The sequence below is a fragment of the Pleurodeles waltl genome, chromosome 1_1 (genome assembly GCF_031143425.1).
Source record: "Pleurodeles waltl isolate 20211129_DDA chromosome 1_1, aPleWal1.hap1.20221129, whole genome shotgun sequence".
In the NCBI taxonomy this organism is placed as follows: domain Eukaryota; kingdom Metazoa; phylum Chordata; class Amphibia; order Caudata; family Salamandridae; genus Pleurodeles; species Pleurodeles waltl.
In genome coordinates this window covers 221,648,299-221,667,231 of record NC_090436.1, presented here as the reverse complement: position 1 = coordinate 221,667,231, position 18,933 = coordinate 221,648,299, and the positions used below count along the sequence as shown (strand labels likewise).

General features: G+C 46.4%; 1 protein-coding gene across 2 annotated transcripts in view; it reads left to right on the top strand.

The window, feature by feature from the left end:
- NUP155 (nucleoporin 155) overlaps positions 1–18,933 on the top strand; it is a 546,729-nt gene that overhangs the window by 105,469 nt on the left and 422,327 nt on the right. For both annotated transcript variants that reach the window (XM_069221247.1, XM_069221245.1), the window contains exons 9-10: positions 3,546–3,637; positions 4,137–4,234. In XM_069221247.1, the coding sequence (XP_069077348.1) occupies positions 3,546–3,637; positions 4,137–4,234 (190 nt within the window). The remainder of the gene's footprint in view (positions 1–3,545; positions 3,638–4,136; positions 4,235–18,933) is intronic.

Sequence of the window (18,933 nt, the reverse complement as noted above, 5' to 3'; positions counted from 1 at the left end):
ACAAGGGCTCAGTTGCCTTCTTAAGGGATGTGTACAATACAGTGATACTTGGCCACCTTATTGTGCATGTACCCGGGAAGAGGAAAGACCGAGATAGAGAGATGAGGGAGCTAGATGCCAGACTGGCAGCCTGGGAGGCCCACTATGCTCAACACCCAGATGATCATATAGTTTCCCAAATAGAGAAAATGGGACGACTATCGAGCCCTGCTGCACCAGGAGGTGTAGATGCTTTATAAGTCCAACCCTGTACAACGTGGCCAACAAGGCGGGAAAACTACTAGCATGGAGGGAGGTGGGGGTGCGCCGGGAAAGATGGGCAGAGATGAGTCTAGGAAATCCACACTGAGGAGGGCCGCATGGTGACAATGGTGGTGGTTGCAGCTGCCCGGGCATTTGCCAACTAGTTGCAAGAACCATTCTCCTCACAAATGGTCTTGGGTCCTACAAAGGACTTGGATTGGCTCCTCCGTGATATCCCAGTATCTCAGTTGGAGAGGGGGACTGTCAAATCCCTTGAGGGAGTTATACAGGAGGGTGAGATTACAGATGCTCTATCACAGTCTAATTTCGGGGAAACACTGTATCCAAATGGGCTGCCCCCGGAAATCTTTTTTTTTTCTTTTTTATAATAACTTTATTTTTCAGTTTCTCCCCCCAAACATTACAGCAACTGAGAGCGTCAATAAGCGGCAATCGGATAAGTAAATGTGAACAGATATCATAATCCAACAGTCCTAATAGAGTATTCTCTCCCCCACCGATTCCCTGTGCAGAATCAAACAAATTTTAGCATCAAGCAGTACAACACATTTTCATCCTTTCATGTAGTTGCCTCCCTGTCCCTGTTTCTCCCTCCCTTTCCCCAGTCGCATCCCCTTCACTGCCTGAAGATGCTGGTTCTATCTCTGGGTCTAGGAAAATGTTACTGAATTCCTTCCATTCAGTAATGTCTTCTGTTATTTTGTCATCTTTGGTGTAGTCTCATGTGCGTTTCCTCATCTACAGACAATTCCAGTACATCCGCTTGCCAACAATCATAATCTGGTGCCCTCTGTCCCATCCCCAGAAATCTTTAAGTGTGTATGATGCCAAGTAGTTAAACCATTTGGGCTATGCCTCTGACATCAGATCTGCAGTGGAACTCCCTCGCGACCTCTGACAAGTGAATATTGTCCTGATCCACAAACAAGGAAAAACCCAGAGAAATGCTCTTCCTATAGGCCAGTCACGCTCCTTAACTTTGAGACAAGAGTGCTTGCCAAGGTACTGGTGACCTGGCTGATGCCCGTAATCCATATGGTTGTTGCACCAGACCAACCAAGGTTCATATACTTTAGATCCAACAGGCATAACCTGCAGTGCCTTTTTGGGTGTTTGGTGCTTGAGGGATGCATGTGAGAACCAGCCACTCCATGCTCTGGACACAGCAAAGGCATTTAACTCTGTAGAATAGCCCTACTTGTTGGCACTGTTTGAGAGGATGGGATTCAGGTATTCCATCTATCTGGATGCAGGCTGCTCATGCCCATGGCATGAGTATGGGTCTATGGTACAATGTCGGAAGATTTGCGTTGGGAAGGGGGACGAGACAGGAATGCCCCTTGTTCCCCTCTTCTCTTCGTGATAGCAAGGGGACCCCTGGCTAACTGAATCCGAGGGAGCACCCTTCTCAGGGGATTGCTCTGGCCCCTCGACTTTGAGGGCATTACCTTGCTGAATTCAGACGACTTCTCTTGTACCTATGGGAGCCTGAGAACTCAGTTGATAGGATCCTTAATGTGTTCGCGGTTTGTGGCTGGTTCTCCAGACTGTGCATTATTTGTGTGCCATCCCCTTGGTTGGATGGGAGAGTGGAAGTGCTTGATACCTCCTGAGTAAAGGGGATTTCGCTACCTAGGTATTTGTTACTAGGGACCAACAGCTCTTCTTTAACAATAACCTGGGCAGAATTCTAGAGGAGTTTAAACGGGATATAAGCCACTGAGCCATGGGCGTGGACTACCCATATCATTGTTGCGTGCAAACCTACAGGCTGAGTGGTTCTGCTAGGAATTTGGGGGGAACTAAGATTGGACAGATATGTGCTCCTCTCTTGTAATGCTGCTTTCATGGTGGCTAGGCAGGACATTGTTCAAGTATGGGGGGCAGCCCGCATACCAACAGTGGGTAGGTGTGAGACTAATATTGACTGGTGTATGAGGGCTGAACAGCAAATCTATAAGACCAGAGCATGCCCAGGTAAATTCACTGAGATATGGGGCCCTTGGCGAGGTCTGATGGCAGGCATGGAATGAACTATCTCTGGAGCACTAGATCTAGCTCCTGTAGTAGTTAAAGGGGTCTCAGTAGGGGGAAGTAGCATTTGAAAGCCACAGAAGAGGTTCCTGTACCCCCCCAGGTCATGTGGGGTACCCAAGAGGAGGAAGAGACATTTTAGGACTGAGCACTAGCAGACCTAGACTTGGTTTGCCGGTGTCTATTCTGATTTGTTGGTGGTGGGAGCTTGCATTGGTATTCCTTTTGTTTTTTGTATGGAATGCTAAGAAATATTCAATAAAAAAAGTAAAATAAATAAACAAATTATTGCATCACTCAGTGCAGGAGTAATCCCCTCAGTAGTTCAAGAATGCTTTACTTCATTTAAGAGATTGAGCTGCCCCTTAACTTCTAGAAACCTGCTGATATTTTGAAACATTTGAAGTGTACCAGGGATTACCATTCTGACAACTTAGATGGATTCTAGCATGTGTATCTGTGAATGGTACTAGTGCTGCAGAACTTTAGAAATAGATTTATATAGGGACACGGCTCCATGATCAAAAGAGGAAGCTGCCTCCAGTCTGTTAGCTGTAATTTTAGTTTGGTCACTAACGGGTCTACCTTAAGCTGCCAGTAGTCTGGCCTCAGTGAAATGAGGAGGCCCAAGTACTTGAAGGGCGCAGTTAACAATCACTGGTAGGACCTCATTAGCGGTCGTCCCCACTGTTGTCAGAACCAGTTTATGCCAGTTAACCATAGGTCTGAGGCCTCCCCATAGACCTGCAGTATCTGAAAGAAACAAGGGACGAACAGATGCAGGCATTCCATAAAGAGAAGCACCTTATTGGCGTAGAAAGAATTCTGATGTTTCTCTCCACTGCTCCAATCTATGTCCCATATCGCTCTTCCTCCATTTCTACTTTGTTTGTCGTGGAATCTGTCCTCAGGTGGAGACTGGGAGACCGTTTGGACGTAGGAGTATGATAAAGTTACCTTTATAGATCGTTCATTACTGCTATTTCTTCAGTTATCTTCAATAATCACCCCCTCCCTGTCATCTCTTGATTGGAGACAAAACATTCATTGGTGCCCCTCCCTTTTTTTGTATTCATGATGAGGACTGGCGAGAGCGCAGTCATGTGTGAAGGAATAGGATGCCCAGAGACCTTCCTAAACAGGTATTAAACCAGCGTCTGATCTCACAAGCAGGTGGTGCGCTAGATTGATATTGACGTTAAGAGTAACTAAGTTTCTGTAAAAGTAACTTTATCTTTACTTTCCAGGTCTACGATTTGGGTTGTGATGGTCAAGGGATGAGCAGAATCGCATCCGTCTCACAAAATTCAATTGTTTCTGCAGCTGGAAATATTGCCAGGTAATATTGCCACCATGTTGGGAATTTTTATCTAACATTACATTTTCAGACAAACATTTGTGAAAACTGTTAAGGAATTGCTGACATTTTTTCTGATTAAAGTGTCACTGTCAGATGTGGTTTTTCACGCCCTAGCTGTACCGATAATACTGCAGTACTAATTATGTTTTTAGAACATTGTTTTGAGCCCTGTCTGTTTTGATGAGCAGCTGATGTATATTCAGCTTCACAAAAAATAGCTTAAACTGTATTTTTTCTGCTTGCATTTTGGTTTTCCTTCCAATGAGAGTTCACATTTCTATTTATTTCTCAACCCTCCATTTGCATCACCTTCTCTTGCAACGTCTTCACTTCTTTGAACCTTATTATGAGGTTCCTGAATTTAGGCAAATTAGATCCTCCTTTATCTCCGCAGACGTAGATGACGACTGTAAAATGGTTTGTTTTCTAGTTTGGCATTAATCAAATGGTAGCTGATTTTCATTTTTTTTACTCTTAGGACGATTGACCGCACTGTTTTTAAGCCAATTATTCAGATTGCTGTCATCGAAAAATCAGAATCCATAGACTGCCAATTGTTAGCAGTCACACAATCAGGTAAGATATAAAATTTCTGTTTTGAAAATGTTTAAACTATTTAATTGGAACGATTCTTAGTGCACATATGTGCCTCAAAGCTTTTGTTTTTCATGTGTTTGATCCAAAAGATATATTGAATGTTTGTGTAATACAATAAAGGTGGTGCATTTCAAACCAATCGTTGACCAGACAAGATATTGATGAATCTCATTTCAGACTATTGGGACTGAAGAGACTCATTAAAAATGCAGACTCCATGCTTATTTGGAAGTAATCACAAAGATCAGCAGGGTTCAGGGACAGGGAAATGGGTTGGGGTAGGCATAAGGAGGGGGAGAGCAAAGAAAGGGAAAGAATTGGGAGGGTGTGGTCGAGAGAAAGCCTGACTGAGCCAGGAAGAGAGTCACATGGATGGTCAAGAGGATTGTGGTCTGTCTGTGTCTGCGTCTGCGTTGGGTCTGAAGAGCCTGATTAGGGGGCAGGTAGAGACTAAAGAGCTCTTATTTTCAATTTGTGTATAACGGAGTCCAAAGTTTCCCAAGTGCGCTTAGGGGATACCTAGAGAGTGGGTTTCAGCAGTGTTTCTGTTTCAAAGGTATGTGACCCATGCCCACCAAGAGTGATGAGATTTCCTTTTTTTTTTTTTAAACAATTTTATTAAGGGTTTGTGAATTACAAGGGTTAAATTATAGTATAGCAGCATATTTCACAAAAAGATTTTACAGAAGGTTGGTGTGAACGATGGAACATAAAACATCTGGCGACATGGATTTGTATAGTGGGTTGCCACTATACAAACCATATATACCAGTAACATCCCAGGTTCCCTGTAATAAATGGATATGAGAGAAGAGTGTAAGATATGTGTAACCTCAATCAATAATAGAGGGAGTCAAAAGGGAGGGGAGAAATGCTAGATGGAGGGGGCAATGTTGGAGGGGGGTCACGAGGAAGATCGGCAACTATGTGCAGGAGAGAAGAGGTAGCCGTGTGTTGGACGTCACCTAGGGCGGGGCGATGAGGGGACGATTGTACATGTCTCAACTTCTATCTTGCAGCAGTCACCGAGAGCCAATGCTGGAGGGAAGAGAGACAGGTGATATTGCCCAGTGGGCCCAGCTTTGAGTTTCACTTTTTAGGAACTCATACAAATCCAAGTTGGAAAGTTTATACTTCTGTTTTAGTGCATCAAATGATAAGGGCGCGTTACTTTCATATAAATCTGAAACTTTGGCAATCCCTTTAGTGGCTGAGTCAAAACTCAAAGCCCCTGGGGGCTAGATGTTATGATCTTATTACTCCATGAAGAGTTTGAGGCAAATTTGTTAATGCTGTAAGCTAGAAGCTTATCCATTATTAATAGGGCTTTAATAATATCTTTAAGAATGTTATTGGAGTGGACAAAATTGTGGTAAGACATAGTCAGATTAGCTAATAAAGAGAATGGGTAGCTAATGTTTTTTTTTTTTAATACTGAGCCAAGGAAGCACATTTGGTGGGGGTGGTGCAATTCCACTACTGGATATCCTGAGCTGCTAAGAAAGCTGTTTAGTAGTTAAACCAATCCAGGAGGTCCCTATGTTAATGGGAGACCTGAGCATTTTAAAACTCATTCTGGGTTTCCTCTTACTCCACAGAAATTAAACGCATAATTTGTTAGCTGTTTAAAAAATTGATTTGAATAAGCAGATCTGGCACATGCTGAACAGAAACTAACTAATGGGTTCACCATCATCTTCAAAGTTTTTAATCTGCCCCACCATGAAATATTTTTAGTAGACGAAGCCATTTAAAGGTTTTTAAATTTATCAATTGTTCTATGGTCGTTCTGGGACATGGATTCATCCAAATTGTTACAGAACCTAATTCCCAAGTATTTGATACATTTTGCTTGCCATTGGAATTGTGAGTTCCACAGACAGGAAGATGTAAAACATCTGTTTTTGTCTCTGTCCAAAAAGTAACCTGAAATAAAAAGAAAACGTATTAATGATGTCCATAATGGCAGGAAAAGCGGACTCAGGTGTATCAGTAAAGGATTAAAATATTGTTTGCATAAGTGTAGCAATGTTGAAAGATTCCTTAAACATCAGTGTCAAGTGTCAATGGCCAGTAAAAAATGTAATGGTGAGCACGGGCAGCCTTGATGGGTGCATTGTTGAAAGGGTATCAAAGATGATAATTCGTCATTGGCTCTAATTCTTCTGGGAGTCTTGGCCTACACAGACATGACCATATAGATGTAAAATCCCCTCAGGCTGTATCTATTTAAGGCTGCCTCCAGTAGCCTCCATGACACCTTATCACACGCTTTCTACGCATTCGTGGCTATAGCTGCTTTGGTAGGAGCTTGTGGAATGGATTATTTTTCAATAATGTGGCAAAACAGCCAAATATTATTGCTTGCTAATCTGCCTTTGATGAACCAGTCTGAGTGGCATGGACTATCCGTGTAATCATGCGGGTGGCCTCCTAATTTATTAATGAGATTGGTTTGAAATTCTGGATATCAGAAGGATCCTTCCCTTCTTTGGGGATCACTACAATAGTGGCCTTCACAGCGGTACCTGAGACCGCTACTGAAAAGGCAAAATGTTTTAGTATGGTTTCCAAAAGGTCCATAATTGTGGATTCATAATGGAAGACAAGGGGTCTTTCCAGATGGAATATGTTTAATCGCCTTCCAGATCTCGCAATGCTATATTGGTTTGTTTAGTTTCATATGGTCCTCATCAGAAATTGATTTTATTTGCATAGCCTGGAGAAAAGTGAGACAAATATCTTTTGGAGTGGAAACTGAGGGGCAATATAAGTTGGTATAGAATTTCTGAAAACATTCCCAAATATTACCAGTCTTGGTTTCAGTTGAAACTTGGGGGGGGGGGGGGGGGGGGGGGGGGGGGGGGGGGGGTCTTTAAACTTAAAAAATGAAGGTGGAGTTTCTTTTAAGTAGACAGCTAAAGAATTTCCTAACTTTTTTTTAAAAAAGTGAGCACGCTTACTGATTATTTTGTTGTATTCATATTCAAGTTTTTTTTTTTACTGTTGTTAATGCTGAGGGGTCTTTTGACCATCTAAATATTATTTCCTGGAATTTGATATTAGCCGAACGCTGTTCCAAGAGGGATTTGATTTCTTTGATTTTCTTGGACACATGACTTATCATTTGGCCTCTAAAAACAAACATTTCCATGTGTCCCAAAGATTGACTAGGGAGAAGACAGCCGAGATTGATCTATAGAAACTGGATTGACTTATTCCTTAAGACCTGCATGTCTAGATCATTCTCCTGAACTAAAGTGTTTATGCACCACAACCGTGTTTTGGGCTGAGGGGGTAAAAAAAAATGTTTTCTTGCAATTTCTAATTTGAGAATTAGAAACATACATGAATACAATGTACATTGTACTACTGTATGCAGTCAATACCAAAACATAGGACATAAACATGGTCAATCAACAATTGGTCATCTGAAAGGAGGGAGAGGGAAGAAAGGGCGGGAGAGGGAAGAAAGAGAAAGAAAGGAGGGGGGAAATGAGAAGGTACTGAGATAGGGACACTCCGGGAAGGGGGGGTATGTATTCTGGATCAGTACGCAATGCCCGAAAATCAGAGGGTGCGGTGGCTTATAGCAGTAACTATCAGCCTTTTCAATCTGTTTACAGGGCTATCCTATTCATTGTAGAGGTTGTGGTGCTGGCAGCCGACCGGTGGGGGAAGAGGGAGGAATAGTTATGAGTAGCTTATTGATCTCTTATTCTGTCGGTCAGCCCAATTATTGCAGTGCATCTTGGGGCAGCCTTAGATTCGGGTGGGTATGTAGGAATAATGACAGGGAGATACGGCAGAGGCAACAGGGGGAGCAAGAGGATCTAGAGTGGCAACAGTGTAGAGGGGAGGGAGGGAGTGGGGGGATCATGTTAGAGGCACCCAGCGCCATGGTCTGTGGGACGGAAGGAGGGGGGGAGAAAGAAGCGGGGGTGGGACTAATAGAGCGTACCGTGGAGGGGATCTACGGTGGGGCTAGTTGAGAGGTGAATGTGTTCGTAGATAGATAAATGAGAGAGGGCGACGTGCTATGACATGATGTGAAGGGCACCAGCCTGGATTAAAAGAGAGGTATAAGTGAATGCGCAGATATAGTCTATGGATGTGCCAGTGTATAGTCTGCGAATTTTCCATGGATATGTTTCATATTTTCTATTAATATTCTGCGAATGAGTAGACTATTCCGGTTTATGATTCTCCAGAGAGGAAGGGTGTCCAAACCTGTGTAAATAGGGAAGACTGGTCTTGTAAATTATAGATGACATGTTCATGCGCCACAGTTTGTGCCATTGCCACTATCCACTCCTCTGATGTAGGTTTAATGGGTGATCTCCAATGGTGGAGGATGCATATCTTGGCTAGCGCAAGAGCAGTATGTATGAGGCGGCGTTGCGGTCCTAACAGGTTAGGGAGGTCCCCCATATCATGGAGAAGAGTAAGAGAGGTAGGGAGTGGGTGCCGTAGCGCAATAGATCCACCGAGAATAGTTCTCACTGTCTCCCAAAAGAGGTGGATCGAGGGGCAATCACAAAGGATGTGTATTAAATCGCTACGTGTCTCAGCACAGCGCCAGCAGTTGGGGTAGGGCAAAAAAAACATTTTGCACAATTTTACTGGGGCCCAGTGCCAGTCATATATTATTTTGAAGAGACAAAACTTCAGGCGGGCCTCTCGCGTACACCTGTCAAAGGCGTTCATAATATCTATCCAGTCTTCCTCCTCGAAGTCTGTTTGGAGGCAGCACCGCCATCTGGCCATCGAGGTGATGGGTGAGCACTCCATAGGGACCCGACATTACTCCTTTGGAACGTCCCCACATTTTTAAGTAAGACAGAACAGGGGAGGTTTGGATGGTCCATGGGGGAGACCCCCATAGCACTGCTGAGACAGAGCCGAAGTTGCAGATATCGCCATGCTTGGTTTAGTTGAAGGCCAAATTCCTCCTGTAGCTTTGCAAAGGATTTTAATTTGCCATTCTCTACGAGCTGGTCCAAATGGTTAATACCTGCTGAGCTCCACTGTGTCCAGTAGAACGAGGTCCCTCTTATGCACAGCCAATCATTAGCCCATATAGGGGCCCCTTTATGTAGATGGGGGTGTGTGCCAAGGAGAAAGTGTGACCGACGTCAAGCTGTAAATGTTGCCTCTAACATTGGGTGTCTGGGCCTTACAGGCTCTGTATAAGATGCTGAAAGCAATTGACGCTCAATAAGGACCCATTGTGGGGGGTCCGGTACTTCCGGTAACATATACGCCAATTGAGAGAGGTAGAGGGCTAGAGCATACTGTTCTACTGACGGAAGTCCCATGCACCCGCTGGAGTGGTGGGCCATGAGCTTGGCAGATAAGCGGGGGCGAGCCGAGCCCCACGCAAAGGCTTGGATTGATGCATCAATTCTCCTGAGAGTCAGTAGGGGTATTTTCATGAAAGGTAAAACGTGGCAGGGTGGCCATCCTCACCGCTTGGACCCTACCCCACATAATGAGCCCCAGATGGGACCATTTGTCAAAGTCCTGAGACATACAGGTCATTAGGGGGCCCAGATTATCTGCCACCATATGGTCCAGGCCCCTATTTACTAGGATCCTTAGATATTTAAGGTGGGATGATTTCCATCGGAATGGGAAACCATAGATCGCCGCCCTTGTAGTAATAATGGGGAAGGGTAGTGCCTCGCTCTTGTCCCAGTTCACCTGGCATCTGGATAGGAGTGCAAATCCATCTCTATCAAGGCTGGAATGGAGCGTTTCAGGTCTGTTAAGATGAGTAGTATATCATCCGTGTATAAATAGAGCTTAGAAACTTCCCCCTGTACCGGCATACCAGTTGGGAGAGGAGATTGGCGGATGGTGGCCGCCAGTGGCTCCATTGCTAGGAGAAATAAGAGAGGTGATAACTGACACCACTGTCTCGTTCCTCTGCACACCTGGAAGGGGTCAGAGATAAATCAACTGCAGTTGACCTGTGCCGTGGGGCAATCATAGAGTAAATGCACTTAGGATAAAAAGTGATCGCCACGGCCAAACATCTTTAGAGTGCAAACAGGTAGTCCCATTCAATGCGGTCAAACGCTTTTTCAACATCTAGGGAAAGGGTGAAGGCCTCCTCCGGGAGGTCTCTAGCTAACCAGAGGGCATGTGGGAGAGAGCGGAGATGGTTCCCGAATGTGCGCCCTGGGGCAAATCCCACCTGTGTGGGGTGGATTAAGGCCGGGAGTACTTTATGTAGGTGGGACGCCAGGATACTGGTGAGTATTTTAATATTGCTATTCAGGAGGGATATAGGGCGATAGCTGCTGCAGAGGAGAGGGTCTTGTCCAGGTTCGGGAAGGACCGCTATCACTGCTGTATTAGAAATAGAGGCTAGAGACCCCTCACGACTGGCTTTGCAGAAGGTGTCATATAGAAAGTCAACCGAGTCACTGCTAGTCTATTTATAGAATCCTGCCGGGAGGACGCCCTCCCCCAGTGATTTATGGTATGGGAGGTTGGATATTGCCTGTGCTATTTCAGTCTTACTAATCTCCCCTTCTAGTAGGGCACGTCCCTCATCTGTCAGTTGAGGGAGGTGTCTCCCATCCAAAAAAGGAGTCTAATTGAGTGGGGCTAGCTGACGTTTATGGAATGTAGAAGTCCTGATAAAACTTTGAAAACTCTTAGACTATGTCTTTTGGGCGAGTGAAGCGCTCGCTGGTGGAGGAGAAGAGCGTGGGTATGGCCTGTGCAGCTTCCCGTTGGTGGAGTTGAGCCACCAGGAGTCTGCCCACCTTCTCATCTTGTTTGCAAGGCTGTCCTAGTAGGCATTGCAAAGCATACTCACCCTGAGAGGTGTATAGTTTGTTGAGGGCCATCCTTGCCTGCTCCAGGCGTTGACGCGCAGGTAGCGAGGGTTTATCTGTATACAACTGAGTAAGAGACGCAATGTTAAGTTCTAGTTCAATTTGGCAAATGTTCTTTTGCTATTGGAAATCACTGCATCCCTCATCATCTGCCCCCGTAGAGTGGCTTTCGCAGCCACCTACAGTACTCTCTGAAAGCGGACTGAGCCCTGATTATCCAGTAGATAAATGGTGATGTGTCCGCAATTGAGTTTTCCCCTGGGACATTCGATATCAGTGTATTGGGAAGCACCTCGGTTTACGTCCCAGGGAGGAAGATCCATGTCCACAAGGCTAAGATCAGTGAAATGTCAGAGAGAGCACATTCTAGTATCCGTACATCTCAGGTCTGCGCCACTATTTTTTGCGATACGAAGAAGTAGTCCAGCCTCGAATGGGTACCATGTACCGGAGAAAGGAAAGTGTATTCCCAGTCTACCAGGTGCGTGAGCCTCCAGAGGTCCACAAGACCGTGATTGGAGAACATGAGTGCTCTGTTGGGGTTATTACCGGTGTCGATGGGACCAGTCCTATCTAACACCGCATCCCTGGCGAGGCTCCAGTCTCCCCGATCAGGTAACATGAGGCCCCCATTTCTGTGAGTAGACTAGATAGACGGAGGAGGCAGAACAGTTTTTGACCTGTGGGTGCATAAACATATCCGACACATAGCGATTGATTACTGATCCCTAGTTTGGCAATTACATACCTCCCTTCTGGGTCAGACCATGATTTGACTACCTTTGCAGGGAGAGTTGTACACAACAGAATTGCCACCCCACACTTTCTGGACGTCCCGCCTTCCAACAGCTGTGTGGGGCAGGGCAACTACTGAAAATTGCTCTCCCGATCCAGTCTCAACACAATTTGCTAGATTCAACATCATTGAGATCCGTCTCCTGTAGGAGGGCTACGTCTGCCTGTTTGGATCGTAAATAGGAAAGTATTTTTTTCCGCTTCACATAATGGGTCAAGCCATTGACATTCCGGGAGAGGATTTGGAGCGGACAGGGAGGGGTGGTAGCCCTATTAGTCATGGCGGCAGTGTGCGTCTGCAGCTAGCAGAGGCAGGGGAAGGAGGGAAAGATTGGAGGAAAAGGGGCGAGTTGGAAGGAGGGCACTAGGAATGAGGGGGGTTAAGATCAGTGAGGGGGGGGAGAAAAGTGCAGGGGGAGGCGCTGGGTGCTCGTCTGCAACGATCTTCAGTGAGAGAATGAAATAAAATATAGAGAGGGAAACAGAAGCGCAGTAGTAATGTAGGGGAGGGAGAGGATATGAGGGGAAGTAATGGAACAGGGAGAGAAAGATAGAAAGGAAAGTGTATAGGAGGGAAGGGGGAATAGTAAAGAGAAAAAAAAAAGGGGGGGGTGAAGGAAGTGAAGGGAACCTGTCCTTAGGTGGGAGAGGATCCTCAGGAGTCCGAAACTGTAAATTGAGGGTCCAGACCTGAAGAGATCACATGCCCAAGAGGGACCCCAGTAGGAAGCGGGGGCGCCAGACAGGCATGAGGAGGTAAGGGACAAGGGCCTGATAGTGGGATTCGAGAAGGGGGTGGGGTCAAGTAGCAGCGTGGGTGGGTCATATGCCTGCAAAGTCTACTGAGACCATTAAAGAGAAGGAGGGTCTGTGGCGAGAGGGAGATCTTGAGTCTTCTGTGTCTCCCTGTCTAGTCATGGGGCGAAGTAGTAAAGGGTAGGGGGAGGAGGCAACAGTGTGGTACAATAGGTGGTGGGGGAGGGGTATATATTAACGCTGGCCGTGGTGGAGACGCATTCTCTGTGGCAGGAGTGATGAGCGGGGAGGGGGCTTTGTTAGTCTGGTATACTATGAGAGCGCAGGGATAACATCAACAACTTCGACCATAGTTCCTCTTCTGCAAGATATATTTTAACTTGAAGGGTATGTATAACAGTAAAAGATGCATCTGTAAACCTGTGATGAAAACCAAGCTAACCCCCCTCGGTCGCAGGGACTAATTTGTCTTAGGAGTGAAGGGGTCATGTGGAGGCAGGGTAGGGAGGGGGAGGAGGGAAGATGTTAAGAATGGATAAAGTATGGGTTGCCCATAAGGCAATATAACGATATAGCAAAAGAGCAAAGAGCTAGGGTGGGCCTAGCTTACGGACAGTCAAATAATGAAACAATGAGCCGGGGAGTAGTACTGCGGGCCTAGAGCACATGAAGTTACAAACACACACACAGGCTGCTGGGTGCTTGCCTCTCGGCTGGGGTCAAGCGTATTACTGACAGACCCCCCATGGCTCTCCATGCTTGCCGGACCCAGGATACCTCCAAGGGTGGAGGTGGGGACGGGCTTCAGTGGAGAGTGAGATTTATCCCTGTCCATCTGCTGGGTATAATGCGCCACAGCTAGGAGTGCTTTGCCTCTGTCATCATGGGGTCTCGAAAGTCTTGCCGGGTCACTACCTCTTTGATGAGTCTCTGTACCACTGAGGGGCCGTCCTTCCGATGGAATAAGCGGTAGTAGTGCATCCGAGGAGTCCTTAGTCGCGTCAGCGGGCAGATTCTGAGGGGTCAGGTCCATAAACGTGGTCGACCGGTCATCAAGATAGAGCCGTAGATCTTCCGGATCGTGGAAGTGTTTTGACTGTCCATTTTTAGTAACCCGCATTCGTGCCAGTTCGAAGAGTCCATATTTCACCTCCAGTTGGCGTCGGCGAGGACGGAGTGATAAGAATGCCTTGCGGTTTTCGTTTGTCTACCACAAAGCGAATCTCATATCCGTCGGCTCGAAACGGACCCTGGGAGTGTGCCGCAGTAAGAAGCTGCTGGACTTGTGTATGTAGCAGAAGGCAGGTGATGACAAGGTGGGGTCTGCGTGGGTCCTCAGCCCTTTTCGGCCCTAAACAAAGTACCCTTTGAAACTCCAGTGGGGAGGGAGGGGGGTCAAAGGAAAGGCTTGTTAGAGTAGGGAGGGTCTCTTTAAGAAAAGCCTGAATATCCGTCCCTTTGATATGTTCTGGCAAGCCCCCATATAAGTCCCTAGTATATGGTACCCAGGGCATTGAGGCACCAGGGGTTCCCCATGGGCTGCAGCATGTATTATGCCACCCACGGGAGGCCATGTAAAATGTGTCTGCAGGTCTGCCATTGCACCCTTTCACTTTAGGTCACTGCACCAGGTCACTGTAAGTCACCCCTAAGGAAGGCCCTCTTAGCCCAGAGGACAGGGTGCAAATGTCTGTGTGTGAGGGCATCCCTGCATGAGCAGCGGTGCCCGCACGAATTCCAGCTCCATTATTCTGGACTTCGTGAGTGCGGGGAATGCTTTGAAGGGCACACTTGTTGCCCTTCTTGCTTAAACCAGTCTGCACCAGTTCAGGGACCTCCAGTCCCTGCTCTGGCACAAAACTGGACAGTGGAAACGGGCGGGAGTAACCACTCCCCTGTTTATCACCTCCCCACCCCAGGTAGCCACTTGATTCTACCATTTCCAAGGTGGGCATCTGAGTGGCCAGGACAGGCAGGTGATGTCACAGCCCCCTCCTGATGGGATTGTTCACCTAGCAAGGTGACCATCTCCTTCCTGGGCTATTTGGGGTCTCCCTCTTGGGTGGGTCCTCAGATTCGACAAACAAGATTCCAGCAGGACTCCTCTGCAACGTTTACTTAAACTTCTGGCCACTGGAACCACAACTGGACTTCTGAGGAACCTACAATCTGCAGCTCCAGCAAAGACTTAGCTGTGCAACATTTCTCCGGCTCCTTCCAGCAACTGCAACATTTCCCCAGCTGTGCATCCTCTGAGAACTGCAAGTCTTCAGTCTGCACAAGAAGCAAGAAATAATCTTCCTTGGAGTAAAGGAGTCACTCCCCTGCATCCGCAGGCCCCAACTGTAACGACTGGCTCCTTGGATCTCTTCTCCTCCAGATCTGCGTGAATCCTGCATCATGGGTGGTGGCCTGGAGTGGTCCCCTTGGTCCTCTCTAAAAGCTATCCAACTTGGGAGATGGTAAGCCCTTGCCTCTCCACGCAGGATAGTACCCCCGTGCATTGCGTCCCTTGCACCTACCAAGGCTTGTTGGCATCTTCTCTAAGGGATCTTCAGTCTCCGTGTAGGCCCCAGCACTCTTCCCTGCGACACACATCCCTCTGCGTGCTTCTCCTGCGACTCCTTTCCTAGTTGTGCTGCGTTGGCCTCACCTCAACTCCTGTGCTTGCTGCCTCTGGGTCGCGGGTGGGGGCTGCCTCCTCTTCCTGTGACTCTCCTCAGTGCTGAGGGTCACCCAGGACTCACCTCCATGGGTTGACTCCCCCTGGACCTTGCTGGTCCCCGGCAGCTCCACGTTTCTTTATCCACGACATTTGTCATTGCCAAGGCTTTTTGGTGGTTTTTCCACACCACTGACTGACTGCAATCCTTTTTCCGGCGTGGGACGTTGACTGCATCACTCCAGGAACTCTTCAGCTGCTCCAGGGCTGCACTGCTGACTGTCTTCGTCCACGGTTGATCTGGTCCTATGTCCACAGACTGGTGGGTAGTGTCTCCTGCCACCACCGGACTCTCCAATGTGAACTGGACTTGGTCCCCTTCTTTTCCATGTCTTCCTCTTCCAGAATCCACCTTTGTTTTCTTGCAGTCTTGTCTGGGTCTTGCAACATCCTTCTCTGAAGTCCTTTTGGTGGGTTTTGGGCAAATCGGTTACTTACCTCTTTTCTCCTGGTCACAGGGGGCACTCTGGTACATACCGTGTGGGATTCCTAGTTCTCCAGCTCCCCTCCACCAATGCCACTGCCTTGGGTGGGGGCCTGACTTTCACATTCCACTTATTAGTATATGGTTTGGTCTATTGCTTTCACTGTTTTCTATTGCATTCTATGCTAATTCCTTTACTTACCTCCAGTTTGGGTATTGCCTATGTAGTATTTTGGTATTTGTGTTACCATAATAAAGTGCCCTTATTTCTGTAACACTGTGTGATTCTTTAACGTGTGTGAGTGTTGTGTGACTACAGTGGTACTGCATAAGCTTTGCATGTCTACTAGATAAGTCTTGGCTGCTCATCCACAGCTACCTCTAGAGAGCTTGGCTTCCTAGACACTGACTACACCTCACCAATAGAGGATACCTGGACCTGGTATAAGGTGTAAGTACCTACCACACACACCAGGCCAGCTTCCTACATGGATGACTAGCCACAACATCCCCAATTCCAAAATGACATTAACAGTTATTAATGTGATAGAATACAGCAACTAAATCTATCCACTAATATTCCATGCTTAACTAACAGTCTCACCCGTGCAATCCGGACCTGCAACAAAAGACATGTTAACAACATTAACAGTTAAAACTGGATTCAGTTGCCAGCCCCCATGGACATCTTTGCTTTACGAGGGTACTTACCCTAGCTTGGCGATGAGAGGTACCATAAGTCAAAACTTTGAAATCTAGGGCATGAGAGTTAACATTAGGACAGAACAATCATCATATTGCCTGAACCCTAAGTCCAAGGCAGAGTATAATGGTGGAGAAGGATTTCATTATCATTGCGAGCCAGGGTTATCACTGCTGTCTTCCATACGGTATTCAAAAGTGTTATCAAGGAAAGTGTCTAGCTTTGTCAGTTCGAAAATGATGTGGGTTTGACCCTTGAAGACGATCCTCAACATGGACGGACCATCAAATGAGTGTTGCATCGCTCTATCTGTAAGAGTTTTCCTAAATGTCAAGAAACTTCCTGATAAGATCATCTCTAGTGAAATCCTGAGAAATGGCAATCCTGGACTTGATTTTCTTGGTGCATACCAGGATAAGTTTGGTATGATGATGTTCGAGTAATTTTAAAAATAGCACACGGGAGGTGTAGCATTCTTGGGTTTATGGGTCGGTCTCTAGTGTGCATGCTCCATTTCAGCGACTCTTTCAAATAAGATGTTGAGAACTGACGGGAGCCAGCCTTCAAGAGACGTAATCACTGAAAGGTATTCCACTGTGATTGTTCCACCATATCCATATTTAGAAGCATTGTGGGGTTTGCAGTATTGACCCGAAGTTTTTGAGGCTCCTCCAAGGGGGTTGTATTCTCTATAGATGATTCTCTTTCGTCATGCTTTTTAGGTAATACTGTTGAATTGGGTTGTGAGTCAGTGGTAAATATCTTCCCTGCTACCACCTGACTGTAATTTGGGACTTCAGAACCGAACAAAATGTACCTGTTTTTGGAGGAGTAGCATCAACCACAGGTAGAACTTTGCAGGTTTGGATGGGAACTGAGAGGCCTCACAGTAGGCTTTGGATGCATTCGTGATGACTGGAAATGTTTTTTCCTTCCCAGGTTTATTATGTCAACCAGGCTTACCCTTACTGTCATCCATATGAATTACACTTATGCTTCCTTATTCTTCCCTTTGTCTAAATGTTTGTTAAATTGTTTTCAATTTTTTCATTTGCTGTTTGTTTTTATAAGTCAGAAGCATTCTTTTGAACGATCATCATTGGTAAATTGAGCCCCTAGTTTCTTGGGTCACTCCCTATCACAGGCATTGTGCCTGAATAAACCGGATTAGATTCAGCTGAATCAATATGAACTACGTTTGTCTTCGGAATTTTGTTTTGGTTCATCTCTCCCCATTCTAGGATGTGTTACTGGGTTGTGAGCCCTTTGAGGAGATGCTGATATTATTGTAGAACTTTTGGAATCTTGGTCCTGGGAATTGTGTAGTGAAAAAGAAAATTCTGCCCCATTCAGCAACTTTTTTCCATAGTCATGATGGAGTTAAGTACAAGTTCTGTACAAGTTCTGATTTCAAGTTTGAACATATTCTAGTAGGAAGAAGTTGCAATAGACTTATCAGTTCATCCAATCTTGTCAAATTAGAGGTACACTTCATTAGTCTTGTCAATTTTGTCTCCACCCCAATTTAGAGGGTTCCAAACTGTTGTATTTTCTTGCATTTATCTGAGTAGAGTGACCTGTTCACTGATGAGAGCTGAATGAAATTCCAGGGCCACCAATAGTGTTGTGAGAGTAGAGCTAATTACGCCCACATCAATGGATACTATTTAAAGGGTGCAAATGTAGTAGGCTGTTTACTAAATTTGTTCCGAGGGCTCACTAGGACCTTGAGGCGAGGCCTGCGGAGATGCCAGCCTACACTCTGAAAACGCTGCCACAGCTGACGATCTGAAGCCTCTTTTCTGGACTGAGCTCATCTTTTGCGAGGACTGCTGGCCCCTGTGTCATTTGTAGGCTGTGATATCGGTTTAAAGCTGCTGTTTTTGACAGACATTTTTGCTGGCGCTTTTTCATAGCTTGAGGTACAGTTGGAGATCCAAGTCACTGGAAGTTACCCCCGCAGCAACTGAAATTCCTTGAATAATTTGATAATGGCTTCAATAACCACAGTTGATGGTAAGCAGGTTTATACATAGTAGTTAGGTGCAGTGTGCTGTACTGATGATCGTGCTGACAGCAAGAGTTCAGTTGAACTATGTAGCCCCCCCCCCCCCCCCCCCCCCCCCCCCGCTGCAAACCACGCCAGAGGCTGCCTTACAGAGAAGTGGTCGGGAACTGGCAATGCTTACACCGAGTTTGTGCCAAACTCTTGCGCAACCGACGCCACCTATCCAGAGTACCTGAGTACCAATGTACTGAGGCCCCCACTGGCCAAGGCTGCGACACAACCCCACCCTCCCGTCCTCGCCGCACAGCCTTCGCTCGGCAGGGATCCCAAATGTCCGGATGCAGAGGGCGCAAGGAACTCGAGGAGGGCGGGATGCTGCAGTTTTCCAAAATTTGTTTTCTCTCCCCGTGTTAGCCATGGAG